General features: G+C 42.7%; 2 protein-coding genes across 3 annotated transcripts in view; both read right to left on the bottom strand.

Annotated features, from left to right (window-relative positions):
• Positions 1-858: 858 nt before the first annotated feature.
• On the bottom strand, positions 859-15831 carry rars1 (arginyl-tRNA synthetase 1). The gene is made up of 15 exons (XM_079172073.1): positions 15692-15831; positions 14562-14696; positions 13851-14033; positions 13076-13184; positions 12791-12891; positions 12012-12133; positions 11587-11707; positions 11153-11282; positions 10917-11021; positions 10303-10481; positions 9825-9934; positions 8167-8272; positions 3984-4156; positions 2389-2636; positions 859-1196 (listed from the first exon to the last, which is right to left on the bottom strand). Exons 1-15 carry the CDS (start codon positions 15734-15736, stop codon positions 1087-1089), a joined length of 1977 nt encoding a protein of 658 aa, XP_079028199.1. The 5' UTR covers positions 15737-15831; the 3' UTR covers positions 859-1086.
• Positions 15832-16611: 780 nt separating this feature from the next.
• The window catches only part of wwc1 (WW and C2 domain containing 1), a 51985-nt gene continuing 44493 nt past the window's right edge, over positions 16612-24103 (bottom strand). For both annotated transcript variants that reach the window (XM_079171987.1, XM_079171988.1), the window contains 3 exons: positions 22629-22859; positions 22335-22453; positions 16612-21473 (listed from right to left, as the gene is read on the bottom strand). In XM_079171987.1, coding sequence (XP_079028113.1) covers positions 21407-21473; positions 22335-22453; positions 22629-22859 — 417 coding nt within the window. In that variant the 3' untranslated portion in view covers positions 16612-21406. The remainder of the gene's footprint in view (positions 21474-22334; positions 22454-22628; positions 22860-24103) is intronic.

Below are 24103 nucleotides of genomic sequence, written 5' to 3'. Positions count from 1 at the left end.
AAAAGGAAACCTACCAGAATCCAACAAGCATGAATCAGTGTTTAAAGTGAAAAACAATGCGAGTATTCACATCCTACATTATAGAGTTTAAAGGGAACTTCATAACCGGCCAAGTTCGGAGAAACTCCTACAAATACGGGACGCGTCAGTCCTGACTTTAGGACAATAATTCACGAATAATATTCATGAATTCACTTCATGTTAGTGTTTAATCAGCTATGTTAATAATTGATTAATTGTATTTTTCAAGCATAATGCCAACATTTTTAGTCCCAGCTTCTAATTTGTGAGCATTTGCTGCATTTCATTCATGAGCACAGTTGAAGACGTCCCCTTTAGAAGACCCTGACGCTACTGCATGATGTCCTCTGATCTCACAATACGACCCGGCTCCACCGATGACAAGCCTCAAGAATGACTATATAGAATTAGCCAATCTCGCTAATGGCCACATTATCTATGTAGATCATACTGAGGCATCAGTATTCAATGGAGACCGTTTCATAACCAGTTAAGAGCTCCTCACAGTAACAGACTATGAATAACAGCACTTTACACTTCATCTCAATGGTTTTGGGGGGTTTTTTTCTCTGAAAGAGGAAAACACATTTGGCTGAACCGTGTGTGTTTCTGGTTACAGTGAGGTGCAACACAAAGTCAAAGCAGTGAGTCAAATAATCCAGCTCAGGAGGAAGCGACTCGGGCCGATTCACCTTTTCTAGCTTCAATTTCTGATAATCGAGGCTTTTTTTCTCAAGTATTGTTTTTTTGGTTAAAGATCTAATTTCATGCACCACGATACGAAATCTGGCTTTAAACAGAGATCCACAATCAGACAATAATTGACAACAGACTGGCTGATTGTTTTGATTTCAAATCAGTTCTTTAATAAAAAAAAAAAGAAGGTTTACATGAGATGTTAATGAATGGACTTAACAAACGTGATTTTTGCTCCCAGGATGGATATAATACTTAGTTGGAATTGATTCTTATAACCCAGTGAGTATATGGCTGTGATATGTGTGAAGGAGAACGTTTACTGATCATAGTCACGTCGTCACTTCTCCCGCTCTGGATTCTGTGACATCACATCCTCCCGACGGGGTTGATGCCCAGGATGTCGAAGCATTTGGCCATGATGGCCGCTGTGGCCTCGCAGAGCAGCATCCTCCACATGTTGACCTTCACCACCTCACCTGCAGAGAGAAACACACGTGGCACAGGTAAATCCTACAGATGTATGACCGATACAGTACTATCTAATAATAGATTCAACAGGTGATTTAAAAAGAACTAAAGACACAAGAGATGAGAAGAGCGGGAGAGAGAAAATAAACAGACTGGGAAGTCAGGCAGATGAGAGAGAGAGAGTCAGAGGTGAAGCACACAACGATAACAAACAGCAAAAGGTCAGCGGAGACGTTTTAATGACGGCAGCAGACACACTCAACATCCATGACCGTCCACCCCGTCAGGCCTGATCGCGACACGGAGCAGAAAATCAGATAGAAATGAAGTCGTGATGAGCGACAGGGTGAATTAAACCGGTTGAACGGCAAAAGCTGGTTTGTAATTTTCACAAACAGGCGGACGTGTCCGAGCGTAAAGGACGAGGACAGAGCGCTGCCGAGGCCGGCGAGGAGATAAACCAGGCCGAGCAGACATTTTCTGTTTGGTAACCTGCATGAGTGTGCAGCTACGCTTCCTTGTGATTAATCAAGTCAGAACAAACGTTTTTACCTGAACTTTTCAGTTGTTATTCACGTAACATCTTGAGGTTTAAAGTAGTTCCTAAGTTGCCCAGTTTGGACAAAGGCCTTTGTGAGTATTTCCCATCATTCAAACTAGATCCTGTCACTACGAGCTGCTGCAGAGAATGAATTTGGTTCAATATTTCGGTAAAAACAACCCCCATGACCTGTTAAAAGTACAAACAGTCTGAGGATAAACAGGGTGTTTCATCCATAAGAGACATCAACTAAAGTGAGTAAATATTTTTCCTTTATATTTTCAAATTAAACCTTAACAAGATGACGAACATGTGCAGTGAAGGCACCACTTCCTGTATCCCGGGACTGAACGCACATCAGTCTGAACTGTTTGCTGTCTGACAACGATGAAACAAAACAATAACCTCCAGCTGGGGTTACCGCCACAGCTGACAAAGTGAGACTCGGCATAATTAAGCAGCTCTAAACTTGAAGTTGGAGCACTTCAGAGCACCACAGGGAGGAGTTCCTAACAGGAACAAGTGGAGGACGAACAGCAGCTCGGCAGCTTTTAGTCAAATCGCTCTCAGAGTGAAACCTCCCGTTAACGTGTCCCATCGTGAGCAGAGCGTTGATGAACGTGTGGCTTTTGATCTCGATATCTTTCTAAAACACGTACCCGTCTGTCGGTCCTTCTCTATGCAGTAGCAGCTGTCGTAGAACTCCGTGAAGGTGGTGGCGAGCTCGTACAGGTAGTCGCAGAGCGTGTGGAGCAGGAGGTCGTCCAGGATCTTCTGCAGGATCTCCGGGAAACGCAGGATGCACTTCCCCAGCTTCCACTCCTTCTCGTGGTCCAGCACCACCTCCGTGGTCTCCGCTGCTTTCTTCAGCGTGGCCTCATCGATGTTAGCCAGACGAGCAATGGACCTATAGGAAGGAAGCCAATAACGCCATTAATAAAACTATATATATATATAACATATGAACGAAAACGTCACGTGTGTTTGCAGGAAGCGATCACAGCCTGAAAGAGGGAACTTTTGGTTTAACGAGGATTATATCTCCAACTACTGAGGATGTTTCCCTGTGATGTGAGTAGTACTCATTTTACCTATTAATATTGAGAAAAGATTACCCTAATATTCCTATTATTAGCTTGCTGTAGAGCCCAGTAACGGCAGGATCTACCAGAATCTCTCGTCACGGGCGGGAAGAGAGCCGGGAGACGAACGTTAAAGTAGAAAACAAACACCTGGTGGTGCAGCAGCAGACAGATCCAGGAACAGTGTTCCCCAACATCTTTCCAGTAATTACAAACAGGAGTCTGTTCCTCCAGAGACTGACACAGCTGCCTTTGGTGTCCGCACCTTTGTAACAGCAAAGTTTCCACATCAAGAGAAACTTTGTTGTATTCAGAACAACAAAAAAAGCATTTTACGTCTTGAAAGCAGCTCAGGACACGACACGCTCACACAGTAAATCTCCTCCAGACGAGCGGATTGTAAAAGGTCTTTGCTGCTTCTCCAATGTGAGTAAAAGCTGTTTTATAATCGTAATATTAATTAAATAAATATCTGTTTGCCTGAGAAAACATCTGGAAACTTGAGAGCATTTAAATATAGATTGACCAATTTGTCTAAAAAGGAAGGAATAGACTTTAAATACACGTTCCTGTGATGGAGAAGGATTATTAAATATTCACTTACATGAAAGGTATTTTTTTTAAAAACTGCTTTTAAACCCAACACACCTAAATAAACTTCTGGGGGGGGCGGCAGCCATCAGAGAGTGCTCTATTGACTAAACGCAGGAACATCGAATCCTCTCATGCGAGACTGAAAAAAGATCAATCTTTGCCGGGCACGCTGCCACCCCAGAAGGGGGATCAACGCAGCCCTCTGCGGCCAGGAAACGGCCACTCGATACAGGGGATAAGGGGGAGAAATTGGGTCTTGCTGACTGGAAAAGGACCCCAAAAGACTAATCCCCTCGGTGCGAGCTCCCCACGAGGGGCCGGCCAGGCTGATCTGATACGGGTAATGAAAGTACACCGGGATGAGCAGGAGGGTCTCCAACAGGGCAAAGTGGAGAAGAGGACACAGACGTGTCAAGAGGAACTCAATTTAAACTTTCAAGATACTTTCAGCGTCCCAAAGTGAGCCGTCATCATGAATCTGTAGCGGCTCGATGAAGATTTAACGGTGTCTTTTAGTTTATGCTGCTTCTGGTGGAATTCAAATCTAATACGGTGGACGTTAGAGCGATTCCCCTCACCTGATGCGAGTGAAGGCGTAGAGCAGGTAGGCCGCCGTGTTGCCGCGGTCGTCCAGCATCTTGTCGAAGGAGAAGATGTAGTCGTTGATGCGGTTGTGGGAGAGGTCGGCGTACTTGATGCAGCCAAACGCGACGGCCCTCTGGGCTTGGGTCAGCTCCTCCGGGGTCAGGACCTGCAGCCGCACAATTTCAGCAAAGAGAAGTTTCATTTAATAAAAACGACTTAAGAGACACACCACCCCCCCAAATAATCCTAAAGGCTGTAAATATTCAGACGACTGTCACTTTTATCAGCTTGTAATTACTGCAGGCAGTACGTCACCTTATGTTTCTAACAGTAAAACCAGCGAGTTGAATTTAATCCAAATGATTAATCTAATTTAGTAGCTCGAGGATAAAAGATTAAATTGACTTATTAAGACTTCCCTCCAAATCGGGGTGTGTGACACGTTCGATACCACAGGGAGCGAACGGAGCGAGGAGCAAGTTTGTGCGGAAACTTTTCATGGTGGGGATTCGATTGGAAAAACAAAAAAAGACTTTCAGTGGAGCAGAGCGCAAGAGGAGGAGGTGACGAGATGTGAAGGGACGGGTCGTAACACGACATATTATCACGTGAAAGAATTGGAATAAACAGGAAGAGACAGAAGAGTTAAGGAGAGGACAAGACACGATAATATGACAAGACAGAAAATATATCGTGACGTGAAATAACAGAAGAGAACGAGACACAAATTGATGATGTCATTTTTAACAAGATGGAGGAAATATTGATTTATTGGGGACTTTTTTTTTCCAGCTGCGGATAAACACATGGAATATTTAAAAACGTTTTGTTTTTGTTTGGGACTTTTAGGGTTTAAATATTATACATATAGTTTGTGTTTCTTTCAGAGCCATTGCAGCGGTGACCACGCCATGAAAAACGGTCGAATTAAACGATTTCATTTGGAAACGAACAAACTGCTCTAACGCTGGCAGGACAATCAAGATTCATCCACAACAATCTGCATCTATTTTGATAATCCGCTAATTACGCGACAGCCGACTTATTAATAAATCGACCGGTCGTTGCAGCTCCAGTTGAAGCCCCGATGACGAGGGACAAGGACCAGAGGGGTCAGAGGAGCCGCACGACACAACAGGACCAGACAGGAAAGCACTGAACACACAAGAAATAGGACGGGAGTAAATAATAAAACAGAAGAACAGAGTATTATACAACACAACTGGAGAGATGAAACTTGAGCAGCAGTGTTCGCGGTTGATGGAGGCCGGGGCTGGGCTTGTTTTAATGAGGCAGGGTTAGCAGATGGAGGCACCGACCCAGACAGACAGCGGAGCACCAGGCCAGAAGGGCCTGCAGGGGGAAACGGTGTTGGCACCGGTTGTCCCACAGCCTACCAGCATTCAAACCGGTGCAGTTCAACAGCTTACACTGCACCGAGTACTTCAGATATTACTTAACTGGGTCAGCTGGTTCAGGCGCGTTTTCTCCCTCTGCAGGTTGAAGTTCAGATACAAACCCCTCAACATCAGAAGATGCAAACATGCAGTGAAATGAAGAGAAGTAAAGGGAAACCAGCAGCTAACAACAGCCCTGGGATGAAGGAGAAGGCTGGTGAACCGATCATTTCTGGGTTAAATACAGACGGCGAACAAAATAACACTTCCTATTCCTAAACTACCAACAGACACTTCTCCTTTAACACGGTCCAGTTGAGCTGCACCAAGGCCAGGGACAGAGATACAGAAATAAATAATAGCTGTAGCACTTTCAGGTATTAAAAATGAACTGGATCGGAGTTTCCTTTCTACTTAATTAGTCTATACATTAAAAAAACATTCTAAAAAACGAATTAATACTACAGGAGTACTTTCCACCTCGACTTGGATTGTGGTTCTCGTAACATCATGACAAATGTTGAATGTGCGTTTCCCTGCTCGTCAAAGGGTTTAATGAAGTGTTATCTAATGTGTTGTAATTCAGTATTAGTGGCTAATCAGGTGACGATCACTCTGGTGAGAATGATGCATTTCTAGTTTTTCTCTTGAACTAAAATAAAAAATAAAAATCGAGACGTTTTCAGCCATCAAAAAAAGAAAAGGCGTGAGTGAGGCTGCAGACATTAGGAGGTTCAAGCTCACAAGAAGAAAAGAGGAGCCTGATGAGGAGAAAGAGAGAGTGTGTTCAGAAGACCACATGCTGTCGAGCCGTCCTCAGAGCTCAGCAGACAAGAAAAGAAATCTGGTGGCGTTGTGTGTTCTTTTTTTATAGATTTCAGACGTGGTCGTCTCTGAAAGCGATCAGAAAGATCCAGAGTTTCTCTGTTCGCGCAGGACGAGGGCGAGAAGAAGTAGATCGTCTGCTGTAGAGTCAGACGGTCATTACCGGGGGAACCAAAAACTCAGCGATAAGCGGAAATAACGAGCCGCCAGGAAGGCCTCCCTGCTACTGAACGGCTGCGTGTCAGAAAGGTTTAAACACAAAACACAGATACAAAACTGATTCCAACACAAGCTGAAATAGTGTGTTATATTCTGACAGTAACCTTTTATTATGAAGACAAGACAAACAAAGCAGACTGCAGGTGATTAAATATGAAACAAAAACACCTCAGTGAGATATTCATAGTTACACCGAGGCGCTGCAGACGGACTTTGTTTATTTCTTGTTTTGTCCTCAAACTTTCTTTCTTCTCCAAAAGATGTAAATCCTTTCAGTTTTAATGGGCAGTTCAGGGGGTCTCAGGCCAAAATAAAACATAGCTCACTCCTCACTCACGACCATTACACGGACTCTGTGGAGGTTTTATTTCCTCTTTTTCATCCTTTTTTGGTGGTGCATGAAGATAAGTCAGAGGAACACCAGTGTGGGTAGAATTCATCCTCCTGGGAACGCGACTGTCTGTACCAACGTTACCGGCAATTCATCTAACGTTTGTGAAGCTGTGTTTCTCTGGAACAATGCGATACGTGTACAGAAAAGACAGGAAACAAGGGAGGGAAGTGTATGAAATGTAACAAAAGGTCCCATTGCGGTACTCACTACTGCCACCCTCAGCTTAATACCAACGTTGAATTCTTTAACCGACACGACGTCTTCTCACCTTCTGCTGCTCGTCTGCCCGTTGCTAATAAAACGGTTCAGCCGAGGTTTGGCTGTATTTGTCCTGGAGACGTCTCACAGATACAGTGGAGAGGAATGGCATTTCATGTGTGCTGCTCGGAAAAATGTAGTTTTTTTTTTCCAGAAACGATGCCTCTGTTTGACAAAAACATCCCAACACATGGTCGGGAATCGATAAGATTTCACCAACACCAAGTCCATTCTTTAGTCCATTCCCTTATTGATTCCTGCTCAATTGTCTTATGGGGAAAAAGTAGTAGTCGATTTATTATTATTATGTGTTTGAACATATTATAAAATGTTAAAATAAAGGGGAAAGTATTTCTTACTACGTCTAGGTAATTAATGGGAAACGCTGCTTCTTGTTTCAGGTTTCCAGCATCGTAGACTCAAAGTTTGCCGTCACCACACCTTTTGTTTTTGCAATGCGCAACGGTCAGAAAAAAAAAAATGCATTTATAAAAAGGAATTGATAACATTGTTAATACAATTCTGATGGATCGGACAATTTGGAACCGGTTCAAATGCTCAGAAGTGGTCCACGGTGGGTTATAAACCACAAGCCTAAAGGTCAACAATGAACTCTCTCACGCTCCTCATTAGAAACTAGTAAAAAGAAACTTGTGTTGATTTCATGCCGTTGAAACTCTGTGGGCATCCCAAATGAAATTCACCTCGGTTTCGGGGGCGGAGGCAGAAATGTCAGACACTAATATCTTAAAAACCCGGACAAATAAAAACCAAAGCTGTCTGGCTGGCTAGACACCAATAGAGGGAAGAAAATTAAGTATAACGTCTTTGCCCTTTATTAATGTCACCTTTCTCCATCAGTTTATGAGACAGCAGAGAGAAATGTTTCAAAGTAAAAGCTCGCGTGTAAAGTTCGGGTTTCATATCCTCACAAAATTCGGCCAAACAATCCACGGACTCCTTGTAAATCAGCGGCGAGATGCGAGACACCGACATCAAAACGCTGAAGACAGAAGAGCGCGACGGCCTCTCGCCGCCTCCTCCTCCTCCTCACCTTTCTTCCTCAGCAGCCCAAGTTCTCACCTTGTCTCTCTCCTTCTCCTTCAGCTTGTCCATGCACCTCTTAAGCCCCTCGTCCAGCAGGTCCATCAGCCTCACCGTGTCTCCAGACCGGGTCTTAAACTTCTTTCTGAGCGAGAAAAGACGAGAAGAAGAAGAAGAAACGTTCAGCGAGTTGCTGGTCCGAGTCTTGAAGTCAAGAAACCACACAAACCTCAAAACAAGATATCTGGGAGACAAAATAAGAGATTATGGGTTTGTGACTCAACATCACACGCACTTTCCAGCCATCATGACAACAAACCATTAGATTACTCCTGCTTGCCGACACCTTGGGGGCGTCACATTTCGTACAATCACCCAAAATCAGATGAGCTTCACAAGCAGAACATCAGCCAAAAACTGAATAACCACACTTATTTTCCTCTGTTTACTTGTAGCTAGAACAGCCCTTATTGTCTGGATGAGCAATTATGAAAACAGCGTGATAAATTTCGAATGGATTTTGGAGTGGCGCAGACATTGTAGGGCCAATTTACGCCCCCTCAGGTTACTGTGGGGCGTTTAGCAGCACTTAGTTATGGCCTCCGCGAAGCGTAGCATCAACCTCCTGCCTGCCTCGGGCACTTCTTCTCCCGGACGATTGATTGGGAAAAAAACAACTTTGTGACAGATAGTGTTCAAATTAACTCCATCACTGCTTACTATGAGATGGAATAAGTAATACACAGGGGGGGGGGGGTACAGTATGCACACTAAGTACAAATACTCAGGTTAACCACACTGGGATTGAGAAGTGGAGCGAATAATGAGAAGGAGAAGACAAAGGAGGAGAACAGGAAGGTGAAGATAAAAAGAGGAAGAGGTGAACAGGAAGATGAAGAGGATGACGCAGACCGAGCCGAGGTCAGGGGAGAGTCCGCAGCATGAAAAGTTAAATTTCCACCGTGCTCAGCAGTATTTAAGAGGATCCTTCCGGTTTTTGATAACTCGCATCTCATTCCGAGCTGCTGTAGCTTTCACATTTGGACTTTCGTCACACACGGGTCGCGGTTTCACCTAAAGTGCGTTGGGGAGAAACAACGCACGCAAAGAGATATCGTTACACAACTGTCCCGACTCTCTGGAGCTCGATCTCGTGTTGTGGCCGTTAACTTTTAATCACTGTTGTCCACCTACTGCAGAACTTTTCTGCTCCCTCATGCTGAGTAATAACAGCTTTGCATCCTTGTGTCTGAACTATCGGTTAAAAACACTGACTGTCCCCCTTTTTATTTTCCGATGCAGTCGTGTAGTAAAAAATCTCTGTTTTATGTACGACAATAAATGCAATAAAAACATGAAGCAGTGGTGATAAAGACACAGTGAAGGACATCAGATGATTATAGCGCGGTGGTGACGGTGGAGGAGCCTCGGTCTTCAGAGGAGACGCTCGTCTTTGTTGATGCTCTGATGACGGCGATTTGGATTCCTGTTAAACGGTTATTGGTCCGCACGCAGCTGCAACACGCGGCCCCCCACTCAGTGTCGGGACCTTTTACTGCGAAAGAGCCTCCGCATTTAACCCTTTAACACCCACCAACCCGCTGCCTTCCATCGGTTAGTTCCTTTGTGTTATTGTGAGACTTTGGTGAACTCAAACTGACCCTTTAAAAAAACATCTCTGTGCGTTTTAAACTCACTTGTCTTCCCCCAGCACCACTCCAAAGCCTGCGTGCTCCACCCGGGTCACCTGGGGGTTGTACCAGCCAATCATCTGAGCTGCAGCAAACACCACCTGGAAGTGTGTGGACTAAAAGAGAAAACGCGCACACACACACACACACACAAATTCAGTGACATTAAACAACAATGTGTCTTTCATGCCATGCCACCACTGTGAAGACAAAAACAGAAGTTTATAGTGTAGTGTGTCCTCCTTCATCCCTGAAGAACAAGTAGTGCAGTAAAACTTATAATTCAGGACTAACAGGAGCGACATTGCTGTGAAACAAAAGGTCCCTCTGCTCCCTATTAGACGTTTGAGATTGTACCTTTTGGTATTTTCGTTCCCTTTTGTTTACCTTCTTCCTTCCAGGTTTATTTGTACGCTGTGTCAACTTTCTTCTACCTAAACTCCCCATCCTCTCTCTCCCTCCCTCCCTCCCTCTCTCCACCCACCTGTCCGCTGTCCGTGACGTAAATGATGATGTCGGCCTTCTCGTCGAAGATTCGCTGGCGCAGGGCGGCGAGGTCTGAAGTGTCGTAGGTGTAGCCGCCGTCCGACTTGACGATGGTGAGGGGGATGGACTGACCGGGGACGAAGATGATCTTACGACCCTCGTCCAGCTCCGCCATGCCTGAGGAGAGACATTGAAAGAAACACAAAAAGGTGAGGAGGGGAGAGAGAGAGAGGAGGGGAGCGAGTGGGGTGGAAGAATTATCAAAAGGATGGTTTTGAGAGCAATAATTTGGGTGTGATTAGAGGCAAAAATGAGAAAGAGGAGATTATATTAAAAAAAAGACTAGTTACAATATCAGGAAGGTACTTTAAGAAGACATGCGAGTCAATATTGCCCCCTGGTGGTCACACCACAAACTGCAGGCTATAACTTCAGAGACCAACATCACGTTGAAGGTTAAGGATTTTTGTATTATTGGCGCAAAGCCTTTGATAACTCCGGGAACGAAAAGGCACAACTTGAACCGTGTACGGAGCCAACAGGGGCTCAAACTAAGGCCCACAAAAACATTTACTGATTTTAAATGCGACCGTTGAGCTGCTGCACACTGACCTCTGTCCTCGAACTCCTTCACCACCTTCGTCATCATGTCCTGGTAGTACGACTCTCCTCTCTCGATGATCGTGATGTCCAGGCAGTCGTAAACCCTCTGAAACTCTAAAAACACACGCACACGTCGTCATTTAAGAACTGGTTGAAGCTCATCAGATGCCTTGTGTGTTTCAGGGAGGATTATTCCTTTAATATAACATAATAGTTATAATAATATAATTGCAGATGCAGTCTACCTGCCCTGGAAACGTCACAGATGAGGTTCCAGGCTTTGATGAACTCGGGCTCTTTGCTCTGCAGTCTGACGACACACTGATAGGCTCGCTTCTTAAAGTCCTCCTCCTCGTCAAAACGCTTCTTTGACTCCTTGTTGTGGGAAGAAGAGGAGGAGGAGGAGGAGGAGGAGGAGGAGGAGGAGGAGGAGGAGGAGGAGGGAAAAGACAGAAAGGAGAGAGCAGAAAGAGCAGGGTGGATGATGTAAAAAGTAAATGAGGTGTGAAGAGCAGAAAGAACAGCTAATGTTCTGCGTTTATACATAATGTATTCACACAATATACACGTGCACAGCACTGCACTGCAGAAACTAAATGCTCCACAGAATGTTCTGGCATCAACTTTCACTTTTCATAATTGAGACAGAGCGACAGAAACACACGGAGCTACAACTGACTTTGTAGAAGGCCTGAAGATCACTGATGGGCGGGCAGGATGTCAGGTAGTCTGGGTACGTATCCTGCAGGTGGGCGATCAGCATCCCGAACTGGGTCCCCCAGTCTCCCACGTGGTTCAACCTGAGAACGGCCGTGAAGAAGGTGAGCAACTTTCTGACTTAATTTAGACCGTAATACATAAAAACATGCAGAAACAAACAATATCACACCTCTCAGGACAAACTTTACTTTTTAAAGATGTGTCTCTATTTTGCATCCGTGCAAAAAAATGTGTTTTCTGTTCTGGTGTGTGTAGTGAACACTCGAGGCTCACTGGAATATTAATGTGGATGAAGACGCTTAGTACGGGACAGCGAGCTTAGCGGCGCGTCGTCGTCGTCGTGTTTAAAATGCAGCAGGTTTGGTGAACGGCGACTGAACTGACCTGAGAACGTCGTAGCCCAGAAACTCAAACAGCCGACACATGCTTTCCCCGATGATGGTGGAGCGCAGGTGACCCACGTGCATCTCTTTGGCAATGTTGGGAGAAGAGAAATCCACCACTACCTACACACACACACACACAGAGATTAAACAATAAATAAGACATCTCTGAGATACATAAAACCTAATAGTTTGGAATTTAAATGTCTTATGTGAGCATCTCTGTTTTAAACCCCGCTTCAAATCCTCCATCGCTCACTATGTGATCAAACAGAGACTCAAACTAAAGAGTACATGACTATTCTACACACATTCTTCTGTTGTGTTGCAGTCTGAAAGCTTTTCTTCCTGAAGACAACCAAATAACGAGGAAAAAACGATGTTCTTTGCTTTTAGCCGCTTTGCGTCAGATGTAAATTAAACGAATACAAGCAAAAATAATAGAAATGCCCAAAAACTGGCCTTTAAAAACAGTTTTTTTTTGTTATTAATCCCGATCTGTTCAACTATTCTTTTGTATTTTGTACATAATGTATAGTCTCAAGTTTTACTTGCCATGAAGTGCAATGGAAACAGAATTAGTGAATTAATAATGACGTACGTTTAGGTCATTTTTCTAAATGTTCGTTGTTGTAATACTCATTTCAACCACAAGAGGCTGAAGTGCATCAGACACTACCCCATGTTCTGTCTCCTTTCACTCCACCCTCTTCAGTGACGCACAGCTGTTTAAAAACATCAACATCTGGCTTCACACTACATGTTGGGAGTGTGACGTACCCGCTTCTTGGATTCCAGTGGGGGGGGCTGCACGCCGTTGATCAGCAGGTTGCTCAACAGTTTGGACACAAACGGCTTCTTCAGGTGGATGTTGATGAACCCTGAAGACACGGAATGACATCAGAGGGGATGACGAGCATGCAGAGTAAGGACTCTAGTCTGAATAAATAAATGCTAATATTTCTGAAACTCGGTGAGGAAATCTCTCTCCGGTGCTGCGTTCCAAAAGTTCCCCAACATCAAAGAAAAGTCCTGAAAGAGAATCACAGTCAGACGTTTTGGTACCTGGTCCTGCGATTTCAGTTTTCTGGACGAGTTCGTTCTCCGGAAGATTCTGAATGATCTTCTCTGCGATTTCCCTCGGGTTGACTTTCATTCCCTTTGCCTTCAGCATCTGCGATAAAGTCAGAGGCGGTTTGTGTAAAATGAACCGATATAAAAAGTACTAAAAATCACACTTTTAATCCCGTAAAGAAACTTTTTCTGACCTGCCAGACAGATAACATCAGTAAATCCCTGCAGATCTAAGAGCTGAACAGTGTGTGTGTGTGTGTGTGTGTGTGTATATGTGTGTGTGTGTGTGTGTGTGTGTGTGTGTGTGTATATGTAGTAACTATTTTAAGAAGTTTAATTTCTAAATTTGATGTGTTGGATGAAAGCTGCTGGCTGTGCTGGTTGAGCAGTTGTACTAGATGCTGCAATGTTACAATGACACCTCAAAATACAATCCTATCACTAACAAATATGGCCGCCCCCTAATTTATGAGCATATCTCTGGTAAACACAAGATGTAAAGTGGTGCTTTTAAGAAGGAAAAAACTCTATTTTACAGATAAATCAACAACTTGGTCAGCCCTACTAAAAAAAAACCTTCAATGTTAGTGAAAATAGGTCCTTTATGATTACCGGTTAGGACTAAAATAACAGTGTTTTTAAACCCTGACTCAGTTTTAAAAGGTTGTATTTATTCAACAGTAGAAATAAATGACATTTAAACAATTTGAGGATCCATTTAGCCGCAGTTAAAGAGTCATTTCCCAGACAGACTGGGCGGTCTAACCTGGGATATGGCCATGGCGCTGTTGCACTGGTAGTCTCCGAACTTGGCCTGCTGGTTGGGCGCGACGGACATCGGCGGGTCGTCCAGCTCGGGGCAGGAAGCCCGGATGGCATCGCCGAAAACTTCCTGGAGCCACTGGTTTATGTTGGTCATGGATTTACCGCTGCTGGCAGCCCTCTCCTCCTGCAGGGACACACGAGCACATCGGCGTCACGAACATCAACATCATGACGAGGGGAAGGATTCGGATGATGTGCAAACATAATCTTTTAAGTCATATTTTGGCAACTACGGCGCCCGTTGGAACAAACACGCTGTGCAGATGGACAGTGGAGAAGTTGATTTACTCTGCAGGAGCAGTTAGGAAAGCTTCTATTTTGACTCGTGTTGACAGCAGCTTTAGTTTCTAATCTACTGAATAGTACAAAACTGACATTTGTACAAGAAGCAAGTTAAATAAACCACGAAAGGCTGAGACATTATTTTATCCTGGTGTTTTCAGGCAGGTTGTTTCAGAGTTTAACATAAATTATCATAAATATTCAACTGAACTAACGAACAGATGAAGCTGTGGATCAGCGAACGGCTCGGACCTCTTTTCAGACGCTTCATCTTTCAGCTCAAAGCCGTCAGCAGCGGCAGCTGCAGCACAGGAGGAAGTCGTACTCGCGTGCGCGGCAAAGAGCGCCCCCCCCCTGCTGTAACACTCACCCTCTTCAGGATGTTGAGGCGGTACTTCAGCTTGGCGTTTTCATCCCGCAGCTCGTCAAGATGTTGGGATTGACTCGGATTCCCTGGCTTTCCCAGGCCCTCGATCTCTGCAGAGAGACTCTGGATCTCCTGCTCCTGTGAAACAAGAACAGTATGCGTCAGCGTGTTACCCGGGAAATGGGCCGTTCTTTAGTGACACGAATGAGTGGATTTCTCTTTTGTTGGATGTGCTTTCTTTGATTTTCAACAGTGAATCTGAATCTATCCATTTAGTCTACCAAGCTGGGTTTGAATGTATTAAACCACCACTAACGCTGCTTCCCCACCAGGAGGAACTCTGATAACTGAGGCCATAAAGAGCTTTATAGCAACTCAAGTATCATAATGAAACTGAAAGCCTTAATGATAACATGATGCAAGAACAATCAAGATTACAATTTAGACTTCCTGGAATTCATGTGAACGTTAAACTTTTCCACACGACACCGAAAACAAATAGATTTAGCTGGATGAATTTTTTTTTTTTATCATCACATTTTGCACTTTTAACAGAGAACACAGAAGCTGTGTTCAGCTGAATAAAGGATGAAACGATGAGAGAAATAATACATATTAGTTGCAGCCTTAAAGTAATATCTAAATGATGAAACCAGCTTCCACAGTAACCCAAAGTTCAGAACTCACACAACATTTAATCTGAATATCTGCTCATTCTATACTTTCTTTTAAACTTTATACTAACTTCTGCACCAAAATGACACATCGAGTAACTTAACGACACACCGCTTTGCGACGATAGAAACACTTTTGAAAGCAATAAACAACTTACTCACTGATGTGGCTTCTCAAATGTAAAAAGTATTATTTTAATAAAAAAAATAAGTGGCGTTTGGTGAAATTAATGTTAGCCGAATTTAAGAGTGGTGAACACCTACTCGGTAGACAGTCTTTATTTTCTTCTGCCACGCAGTTAATTTTACTGACAAGCAGAACAACGTTAAATTGATAAGTTTCTTTAATGGAGTTTGGCTTCTGCAGGTGTGACGCTATCCGACAGTCACGCACACATTTAGCCTGCTAGCTAACTTTAGCTACATTCCCCCACAGGCCAGAGCAGGCCGGCCGGTTACCTGTTTTTGCAGTCGGGCTGTGTACTCGGTTACAAGGTCTGCCATCTTTGTGAAACACCAGAGAGAAACTCTTCCGTTAGCTTAGTGTGGAATCTCGAGGCTGATGAAACAGATGGGGAAGTTCGCAACTTTTATATATACATGCGGCACCGGAAACGTCTTCTTCGTGCGTCCTGGCGGATCGCTATACGTCATCAAATGAGGACAGCGCCTCCTCCTGTATGCTGTAAGTACAGCAACATAACGATAACCACAGTCCACTAGGCCACACTTTATTGGTTTATATTGTACTTTTGGCTGCACTAAATACATGACAGCTATGGTTTTAATTTCAAATCAATAAAAAAAAAAAACCCTACATTGTTAAAAAGCATTAATTTTTCTGGCTTGTGACACCTTTCAAAAAAAAGCAGGAACCCTTATATCTATCTTGTGACTCTTAAATTGGGCTAAACCGAACTGTATATAAAAAAAGAATATTGTAAGAAAGTATAGTTTGTAAATAGTAATACGGAGGATTTTGAATGCAAGACTTTACTTGTAATATGGTATTTTTACATTGAAATGTTTATTCAGTACTCACTAATAAGATCTAGATGTATGACATTAGCTTCTTGTTTGATTATGATACAGAATGTTGCATGTATGCCAACACTCACCTCGATGAACTGTTTTCAGAGAGTAAATCTTAAAAGGAAAATATGAATAAAATTAAAATACAAGAAAGTCATCAGCTCTCCCGACAAAGTCAGAATATTGCAAATATTTACATGAAATGTTTCTTATTTTTCAAACAGCCCTGGTTATCCTGGAAAAGAAAACGTGCATTAAATCCGCACTTGAACGTGAAAAGGGACTTTGAGAGGCAGATAAATAAAAGAAGTACAAAAAGTAATTTTTAACACATCAAAATAGAAGAGAAGAACTTTTTTTTATTTGTTGTGAAACTACAAAACATATTGTTTGGTTGTTGTTGTTGTTTTTTTTGTGCTGGTGAAATATTTACAAATCTGGTCGATAGTACAGTGTCTGAGAATAAAATTCACAGCTTTTCGGGACTCTCGCGATACAAAGAAAAACAGGAAAAGCACACCCAAATCACAAAGTGCAATAAATACATGCTGTATGTTTCTCATAGCCGCCTCCATACACGTGACCAGGTTCATCACCAGTCGTAACACAAACAGATTAATCAGGGAAAACAATAATCAAATGAGGGAGGGGGGGGGGGGGAAATGCACTTGAACTTCAAAAAAACAAGAATTATATCACAACCTACATGATGAAAAAATAATTATTTGTGACTAACAGCATTTGTTTTTCTCTGAATGATCGAGATTTCTTGTAGCAAAAACCTACATTCCTTCATCCAGATGTTGATATATATATAAATGAGTCTTTTTATTGTTTTTTGATTTCGCAGTTAAACAACATTCGGTCGATCATGACAAAGATCAATGGACATAAAAACAGACGGTTCCTACACAGAGAGTCCTATTCTTTCAAACTACTCGCTCTGCAGCAGAGGAAAAGCAACAAACAAACACTTTACACTCGGAGAAAAATCAATGCAAACGTTTCTCTACTTTTCCAGCTTCTTTTAAGATCACATAATGGCGGCCATGTTTGGACAATAAAGACGAAAAGAAAAGAAAGAATACATTTCCGTGTTGCTTTCCAGAAGGCACACTCTCTCACACAACTGCAAAGGCTTTCATTAATGTCAGTGTTCAACCTTTCAGAGCTGCATTCACACTGCGGGAGGAAACTAGATGTGACTCGTGACGATGAAGCGAGTCAGTGGAGACACGGTGAGGAGTTCAGGTGTATTCGGACACTGTATATTAAGGGGAAACGACACGTCTGTGCAAGTTGTTGACAAAGCTAGAAATAAACTTTGCATTAAAATCGGATCAACCCTTCAGGATGCAGAATTATCTACACCAACCTCAAACTCGCAGATGAAGAGACACAGCTCAGACGAAGAAGTCTTAACACATTTAATTCAAATCTATTGGACGATTCTCATTAATTAACCGAAGCAATTAAAAACAGGAAATGAGCCAGAGTTAGTCTACAGGGCTCGTTGTTATCTGCGGTCTGTGGCCAGATGTTAAAATAGAATTATGTCCACTTCATTAGGACACTTGTACAATCTAGCGGAACTCAACACAGCAGCTCAGCCATGAATTCTAACTTTACGTTCATGATGTTCAGGTTTTGCTGAATGAAATGTGTAAGTTCAGTTATACAGTTTGTTTACTACTGAGCTCATAGTTAAAGGTGAAGACACCTTGTACTTTTACGCGAGTATTGGGTTCTAAATCTTTGGTATTGATCTTTTGTACGTCGATTAGTTCAGAAGTGTGACCGCTCAGACCGATATGAGAATAAAACGTTTCGTTCCAGCAGTGTGAACGCAGCCTCAGCGTGAACGTCCTCACAGCATCGGATTCAGTTCCCATCGAGCTTCCTCCTTTTTCTAGTGTAGAACCGCTGCAGTGCTGTTGGATTCTTTCTGTATCTGTGTGATATTCATCATTCTTATAAAACACTTGTGCAATATAGTCCTACTTCTACTTCAATGTGCTGCGAGTATGTTTGTGGATTTAAAACATTTACAGTATTTATATTTTGGAGACCACTGAAGGATTGAAGGGTGACGTAAGAGGAAACAAGGAACAGAGAGCGGAGACAGGTCTTAAACAGACACACATGAACTACACAGGCCAAAACAAAAGAAGGAACACGTTGAAGGTTGACTCTCCACTGGATCTGATCTACAGTTCAACAGTCTTCTGAGCTACAAACAGAGAAACATCTGGGATGACAGCAGCACAGAGGTTGTTGGTTGTTGGGAATGGAAACATGATTCTGTGAAGGGTTTTATCCAAAAGCACCCAACGTACCCGAAACACAAGATTAGCATGGTGACCCAGCAAGACGTGAAGCTCCTGATGATGACCTCAGCACGTCTGAAACCTTCTGTGATTATATGTCAGCAGTGAGAAGATGTTTTTCTTACTCTGCTGCTGAGCTTCCTGGTTGTCCTTGTAGTTTTTTTTTTTGTTTCCTTAATCTCAGACTCTTACAGTGATTTAGAGCCACAACAACTAACTTCTTTTCAATCTGTGACGCTCAAGATGTTTAATTATTTAGGGTCCTATGGCTGCAATTTTCTTTTTCCTCCTTTTCCCCGACTTCAGTTAATCATTTACTACATTTCCCAGGATGCCTTTTAGCAACTTGTTTCAGTCCTTTTTTTGTACAGTTTAGTTTGATCTGTTTTTCGTAGTGTTTTCTCTTGAGCAGAGGTGATGATTTCAGCCAGAAAATAGTTGTTAATCTCTTTTGTAGTGAGATACATACATATACATATATATATATATATATATATATATATATATATATATATATATATATATGGTCACTACACTTTAAGTATTAGAAATACGATAAGAAATTGGTCATAAAATGAGGTAGTAAGCAAAGTAATGAGAACACTTTTCCAGTTCTGATTGAAAACTAAAACGGTCTTGTTGCAATGCATTGTGGTCTGTTTCCTACTCCTGAAGTGGTTTAATTTGGCCTCTGCGTATCTTCTCTGATGGGAAAGTCGGTCATCATCAATATTAGAGGATTATAAAAGATTAAGTTTAGAAATATGAGGTAAATCACCAAAGAAATGTGTTTTACTTTCAAATAAACACCAAAGGACAACTTGTACAACAGCTGCTCAACAACCAGGTACAAACACAAAGAGTCAGTGAAGCAGAGATGAGTCACAGTCGAGGTCTGCTGCTGGTTTATAACTCAGGCTGATGTGGAAACAAAGTCAGACGTCCGGAAGTCTTCACTGAGTTGAACGGAAATCACGTAGCGGGAGAACGAACAGTTACCTGACCGCCACACGGTCACTCTGAACACACAGATACAGTGAAATACACGTTCTCTGATATCCAAACCAGTGCTCAGTTATGTTAAGGTAGTAAATATGGGTTTGACTGCACAAGTATTAGTTTATTCACGTTGCTTACGATGACTTTTAGAGGTTCAACATCCTGAAAATATTTTATTTACTTGGTCAGTGCACCAGCAGAGTACACAGAACTTAAACTTCAATTGCATTGTGTTTTTAAAAACGTTATGTCCACATTCACTAAGAAGGGTCTAACGACCAGAAACAGAACATTGGTGCTGTGATTTATGCAGGTATTTGATCTCAGTGACATATTGTTTGTGTGTGATTGGTTGCAGGACTGTTTTTGTCATTAAATACGGTAATTCATATGTTTGGCCTCTAGGGGGCAGCACAACAACACGTAGTCATTTGAGCTCGTTAATATAAACATATCGATGGGTGCAGCTTTAAAGACTTGATCAGAAGACAGATGTGGTGGGTTTTGCTGGGCCACCATGTTAATACAACAGAGATCCAGCTGCAGAGCATCCAGTTCTAAGAGACATGACACATGAATCCAAAACATCCAGTTCAGAGCGGAAACAGAGGGAAGGAAAGTCTGACATCAAAACTACGTTTTAGTTCACAGTCATCAAAATACATTTGATCTTCACTTCCTGTGTGTGTGTGTGTGTGTGTGTGTGTGTGTGTGTCGACGATTTGCGTGTGCTTCGACAATCAACAATTATTCCAGAGCATTCGAGGCAAAGGTTTTTGGATTTCCTTTTAATTATCCAAAAACCCACATCAAGTTTCTTTTTTTCTTGTTACTTTTATCTCAAGTTACTTAAAGTGCAGACTACCCGATCATCTACCTGAGTGTTAGTGAGAGTTAGTGTCGTTTCTACACTGTGTGTGTGTGTGTGTGTGTGTAACTGGTGAGACAATCATCATGACTTTTCTTTACTTTTGACCTGAAGCGAGAAGAATCTCACCTCTCGATTCATCCGATCCAGTTCATTCAACAATGTTTGTAATGCAAAGAAATAATCCAGTTCTCCTCTCTCGCTGTCGTGTCGTTTAGCTAACGAGGCTCAAACAGAAGGCATGATGCTGATGCTGCTGCTGATGATGATGATGATGATGAAGATGAACCATCTGTGCCGGCAATATTGTGCACATCAGACGAGCTTCAGGTGTGCTTGTTTGTCTGCGTATAAAGTTTTTAAAACGCTCTAAAAAAAACACACACATTACTTGAAGGGCAATATTAAACATCTCTTAACTTTGATAATTATTCTTGTTTTATCATCAGCTTAAGTTGCTCATTTTGCTTCAGTACCATTGTTTTGTGCTATATACATACACACACATATATATATATATATATATATATATATATATATATATATATATATCCGTTTGTCCAAATGTGTCACTTTAGTACAAAACTCTTTGTATGCACACGTGTAGCTGTGTGACTTTGTGCTGGAATGATTTTACACACCTAAGAGCCTATAAACAGCCTGTTAGTAACAGAAACACAAAGTGGAAGAGAAAGTGAAATAATAATAATAAAAAAAAAAAAAGAAAGCTCTAGCAGTGCTATCACTAATTTACAAACAAAGACTATCCACATTAGAAACGCTGAGCTCTTTAAAAACGTGTTTCTTCACGGCTTTGAGTGTTTTTTTCTCTACTAAACATATTGTTTATTTTTTTTAAATTCTTCATAACACCGCCAATCGTTTGCTTCATTTCATACGGGAACAGCAGGTCAAGACTCGAGGAGGGAAATACTTTGAAATGCTTCTCTACACGTCGTCAGCCGGCAGGTCGGGGATGCTGCTCTTTGCCCGTGTGAAGAACGCCATCTTCTCTCTGAAATCACACAGGAAGCCGTCGAACAGCGTTACTAACAAAGTCCTGATGCCAAACTTCATGATGTTTTGTGGTTAGAGTAGTAGAATGAGATGTCTATTCCTACAGTTAATGCTAAAGTAAAAATGCTGTATATTTGTTCTTTATGCACTATCACGTGGGACGTTTTCGGCTGTGTTACTGCTTTCAATTCTGGCAAGGATGCAGCATAAAAACAGGAAATATGTTCCCATTGAAACACATTAAAACCACAATCGTTGGGCCATTACAGCATAAAATCATGCTGCTTCAGAATTCCTGGCTTCAAAGTGGTAATTTTTACTATTTCCCATCAGATTGAGACATTTTCTCATGACAAATGTGAGCCATTTACCTGCTTTCCAATTGGGGGCATTGCTGCTGTGTTGTGGAGCACTGCAGTGTCTGATGCATACAAAGCTGTTGTTATCATGTACAACATCCCCGAGTGGAAAACCATCCCTCCTTGTATTTGAGAATGTATCTGCATGTTGGCGTCAGATTACAGATAAATATGTCCTATGAAGTTATGTCACAATGCATTTCCGTGTTTTGTCGTTTGTCTCACTCGACGGTACATTTCTGTGAGGAAGATATTCTCACAGCATTCGTCAAATTCCTTCCTCTGCCTCTTCCCGTCTGAAATGCAACCTCTAAAAAGTTGTTATTCACAAAGCAGGCGAGGGAGTGGGGTGAGTGCGTGACTGTGTCTCTTTTTTCCACACATGCTGTGCTGAACACATTTCATGCATTCTCATGCTGGGTAGTCTGGCGGTGCCGTTATCTAGAAACATACAACGTGTGTGTCACATTTCAGAACCCTGCTCTGCTGGTTCTCCCCACCTGAAGGTCTGGACCTCGGGGACCTCTTTGCGGCTCCGGCCCCGGATCTTGTGGACCTCCTTGGCTGCTGTCCTCATCATCTTCTCCACCCGCTTCTCCTGCAGCTGCTCCTCACGAGTCTGAACGGGACACGGAGCACAAGGGGGCGTCAACGATACTGCACTCTGCTCTCCTTCATTTACAAACGCAAAGAAAAGTGCCTCCCAGAGAACTAAAGCTTGTGATAAGAACACCTGTGCACACCCGGATGCATTGGTAATCGGACCTGAGCTCGTTTCTAGGACGGTCACTCACCTGTTTCTCCGCCTGCTTGAGGAGGAGGCGGAAGCGTTCGTCTTCTTGGACCCAGGCCGGCAGCTCTCTCTGGCCCTGCAGCCTCGCCTTCTCCAGCTGCGTCTTCAGCTCCCGCAGCACCCGCAGCTCCTGCGCCAGCCGGGCCTGCCGCGTCCGGGACACCTGGAGGTCCATCTCCAGGTCCATGGACGTCCGCAGCAGACCGTCCAGACCTTTAACCTGCATAGGAGGCTGAAGGGAGGACAGAGGGGGATACAGTTAGGTGCTGCAGACACAAACGGAACCCAAAGATAATCCATCTCTGAGGAAGCCTGTGAGAAAAGAGACAACACCCCTCTTCTCTAATTTCATTACTTTCCGACTCACCACCGTTAACTAGCAGTGGCAGAAGCTAAATATAACAGACCTGTTATATTTGAATACATTAACATAACAAATAGCTTATACCCAAAGGCTGTTACATTAACAGATGAAGACATCGACGTATTTAAAGTCACCTGAGTGTACGGGAACTGTGCAAATATTTGCAAACACTGTCACCGACACGGGGATGCACGTTTGTGGATTTCTGTCTGCTGCAGAGCGCCAGCAGGGACACAGAGATGTTGCTGCCTGCCTCTAAATTAATAGAAGCTGGCAAATGTCAGAGCTGCATTAAACATTCAGACGGTTATTAAATATTAAGAGTCACTTCACCGGGATTCGTCTGGCGGCTTTGAGACACGAAAAAATGCAAATAGGGTCTCCGTCTCCCTCTCTCTGGAGAAAAGGAGGCGGCAGTTAATGTGGACGCCGGTAAACCTGCAGGTTTGACTTCATGATTAAACTGTCAAGAGCTCGAGAAGCAGGGAGGCGACAGCAAATATACAGCAGTTTGACTTAATAAACAGCCATGAATGTGGTCATTTAAGCTCAGGTTTAAAGCTCCAGTTCATGTTATGTTTATGTATATACGTGTATATATATATATATATATATATATATATATATATATATATATATATATATATATATATTGATGACATGAAGTAATGTTACTGTTTCTACTTTGTCTAAGCGCTGTGCAACTATGTTAAGAAAAATAGTACACAAGCGTACGATTATGACAGAGTGAGACGAAGAACATGTTTCTGTTGAAAGGTTAAAAAAATCTAATTAAAACAGCTGCAGACACATTTAAGAGACTTTGGAGAAATGTTCACAGAGCAGGAAAACCCCGATTCCAGCAGCTATCATATCTAAACGTCGGGAGAGAATTTGTTTTTTTCTCCTAATTGTACTTCACGTACAAAAATGAGCTTCATATTTTGCCGGTCAGATTTACATAAATGTGCCGGATGATGTTTTTTTACGTTGCGCACACAGCAGCACAGACAGTAACGTGGTAAAAAGCCCAAAATACGCTGTGGAGGAACAACCTTAAAAAGCATCTATGACACCTTTGAGGCTTATTTGAGTGAGAGAAGGTCCGGTAA

The sequence above is a fragment of the Pholis gunnellus genome (genome assembly GCF_910591455.1).
Source record: "Pholis gunnellus genome assembly, chromosome: 13".
Lineage (NCBI taxonomy): Eukaryota > Metazoa > Chordata > Actinopteri > Perciformes > Pholidae > Pholis > Pholis gunnellus.
The sequence above is the reverse complement of the archived record's forward strand: the minus strand, read 5'-3'. Positions and strand labels throughout refer to the sequence as shown.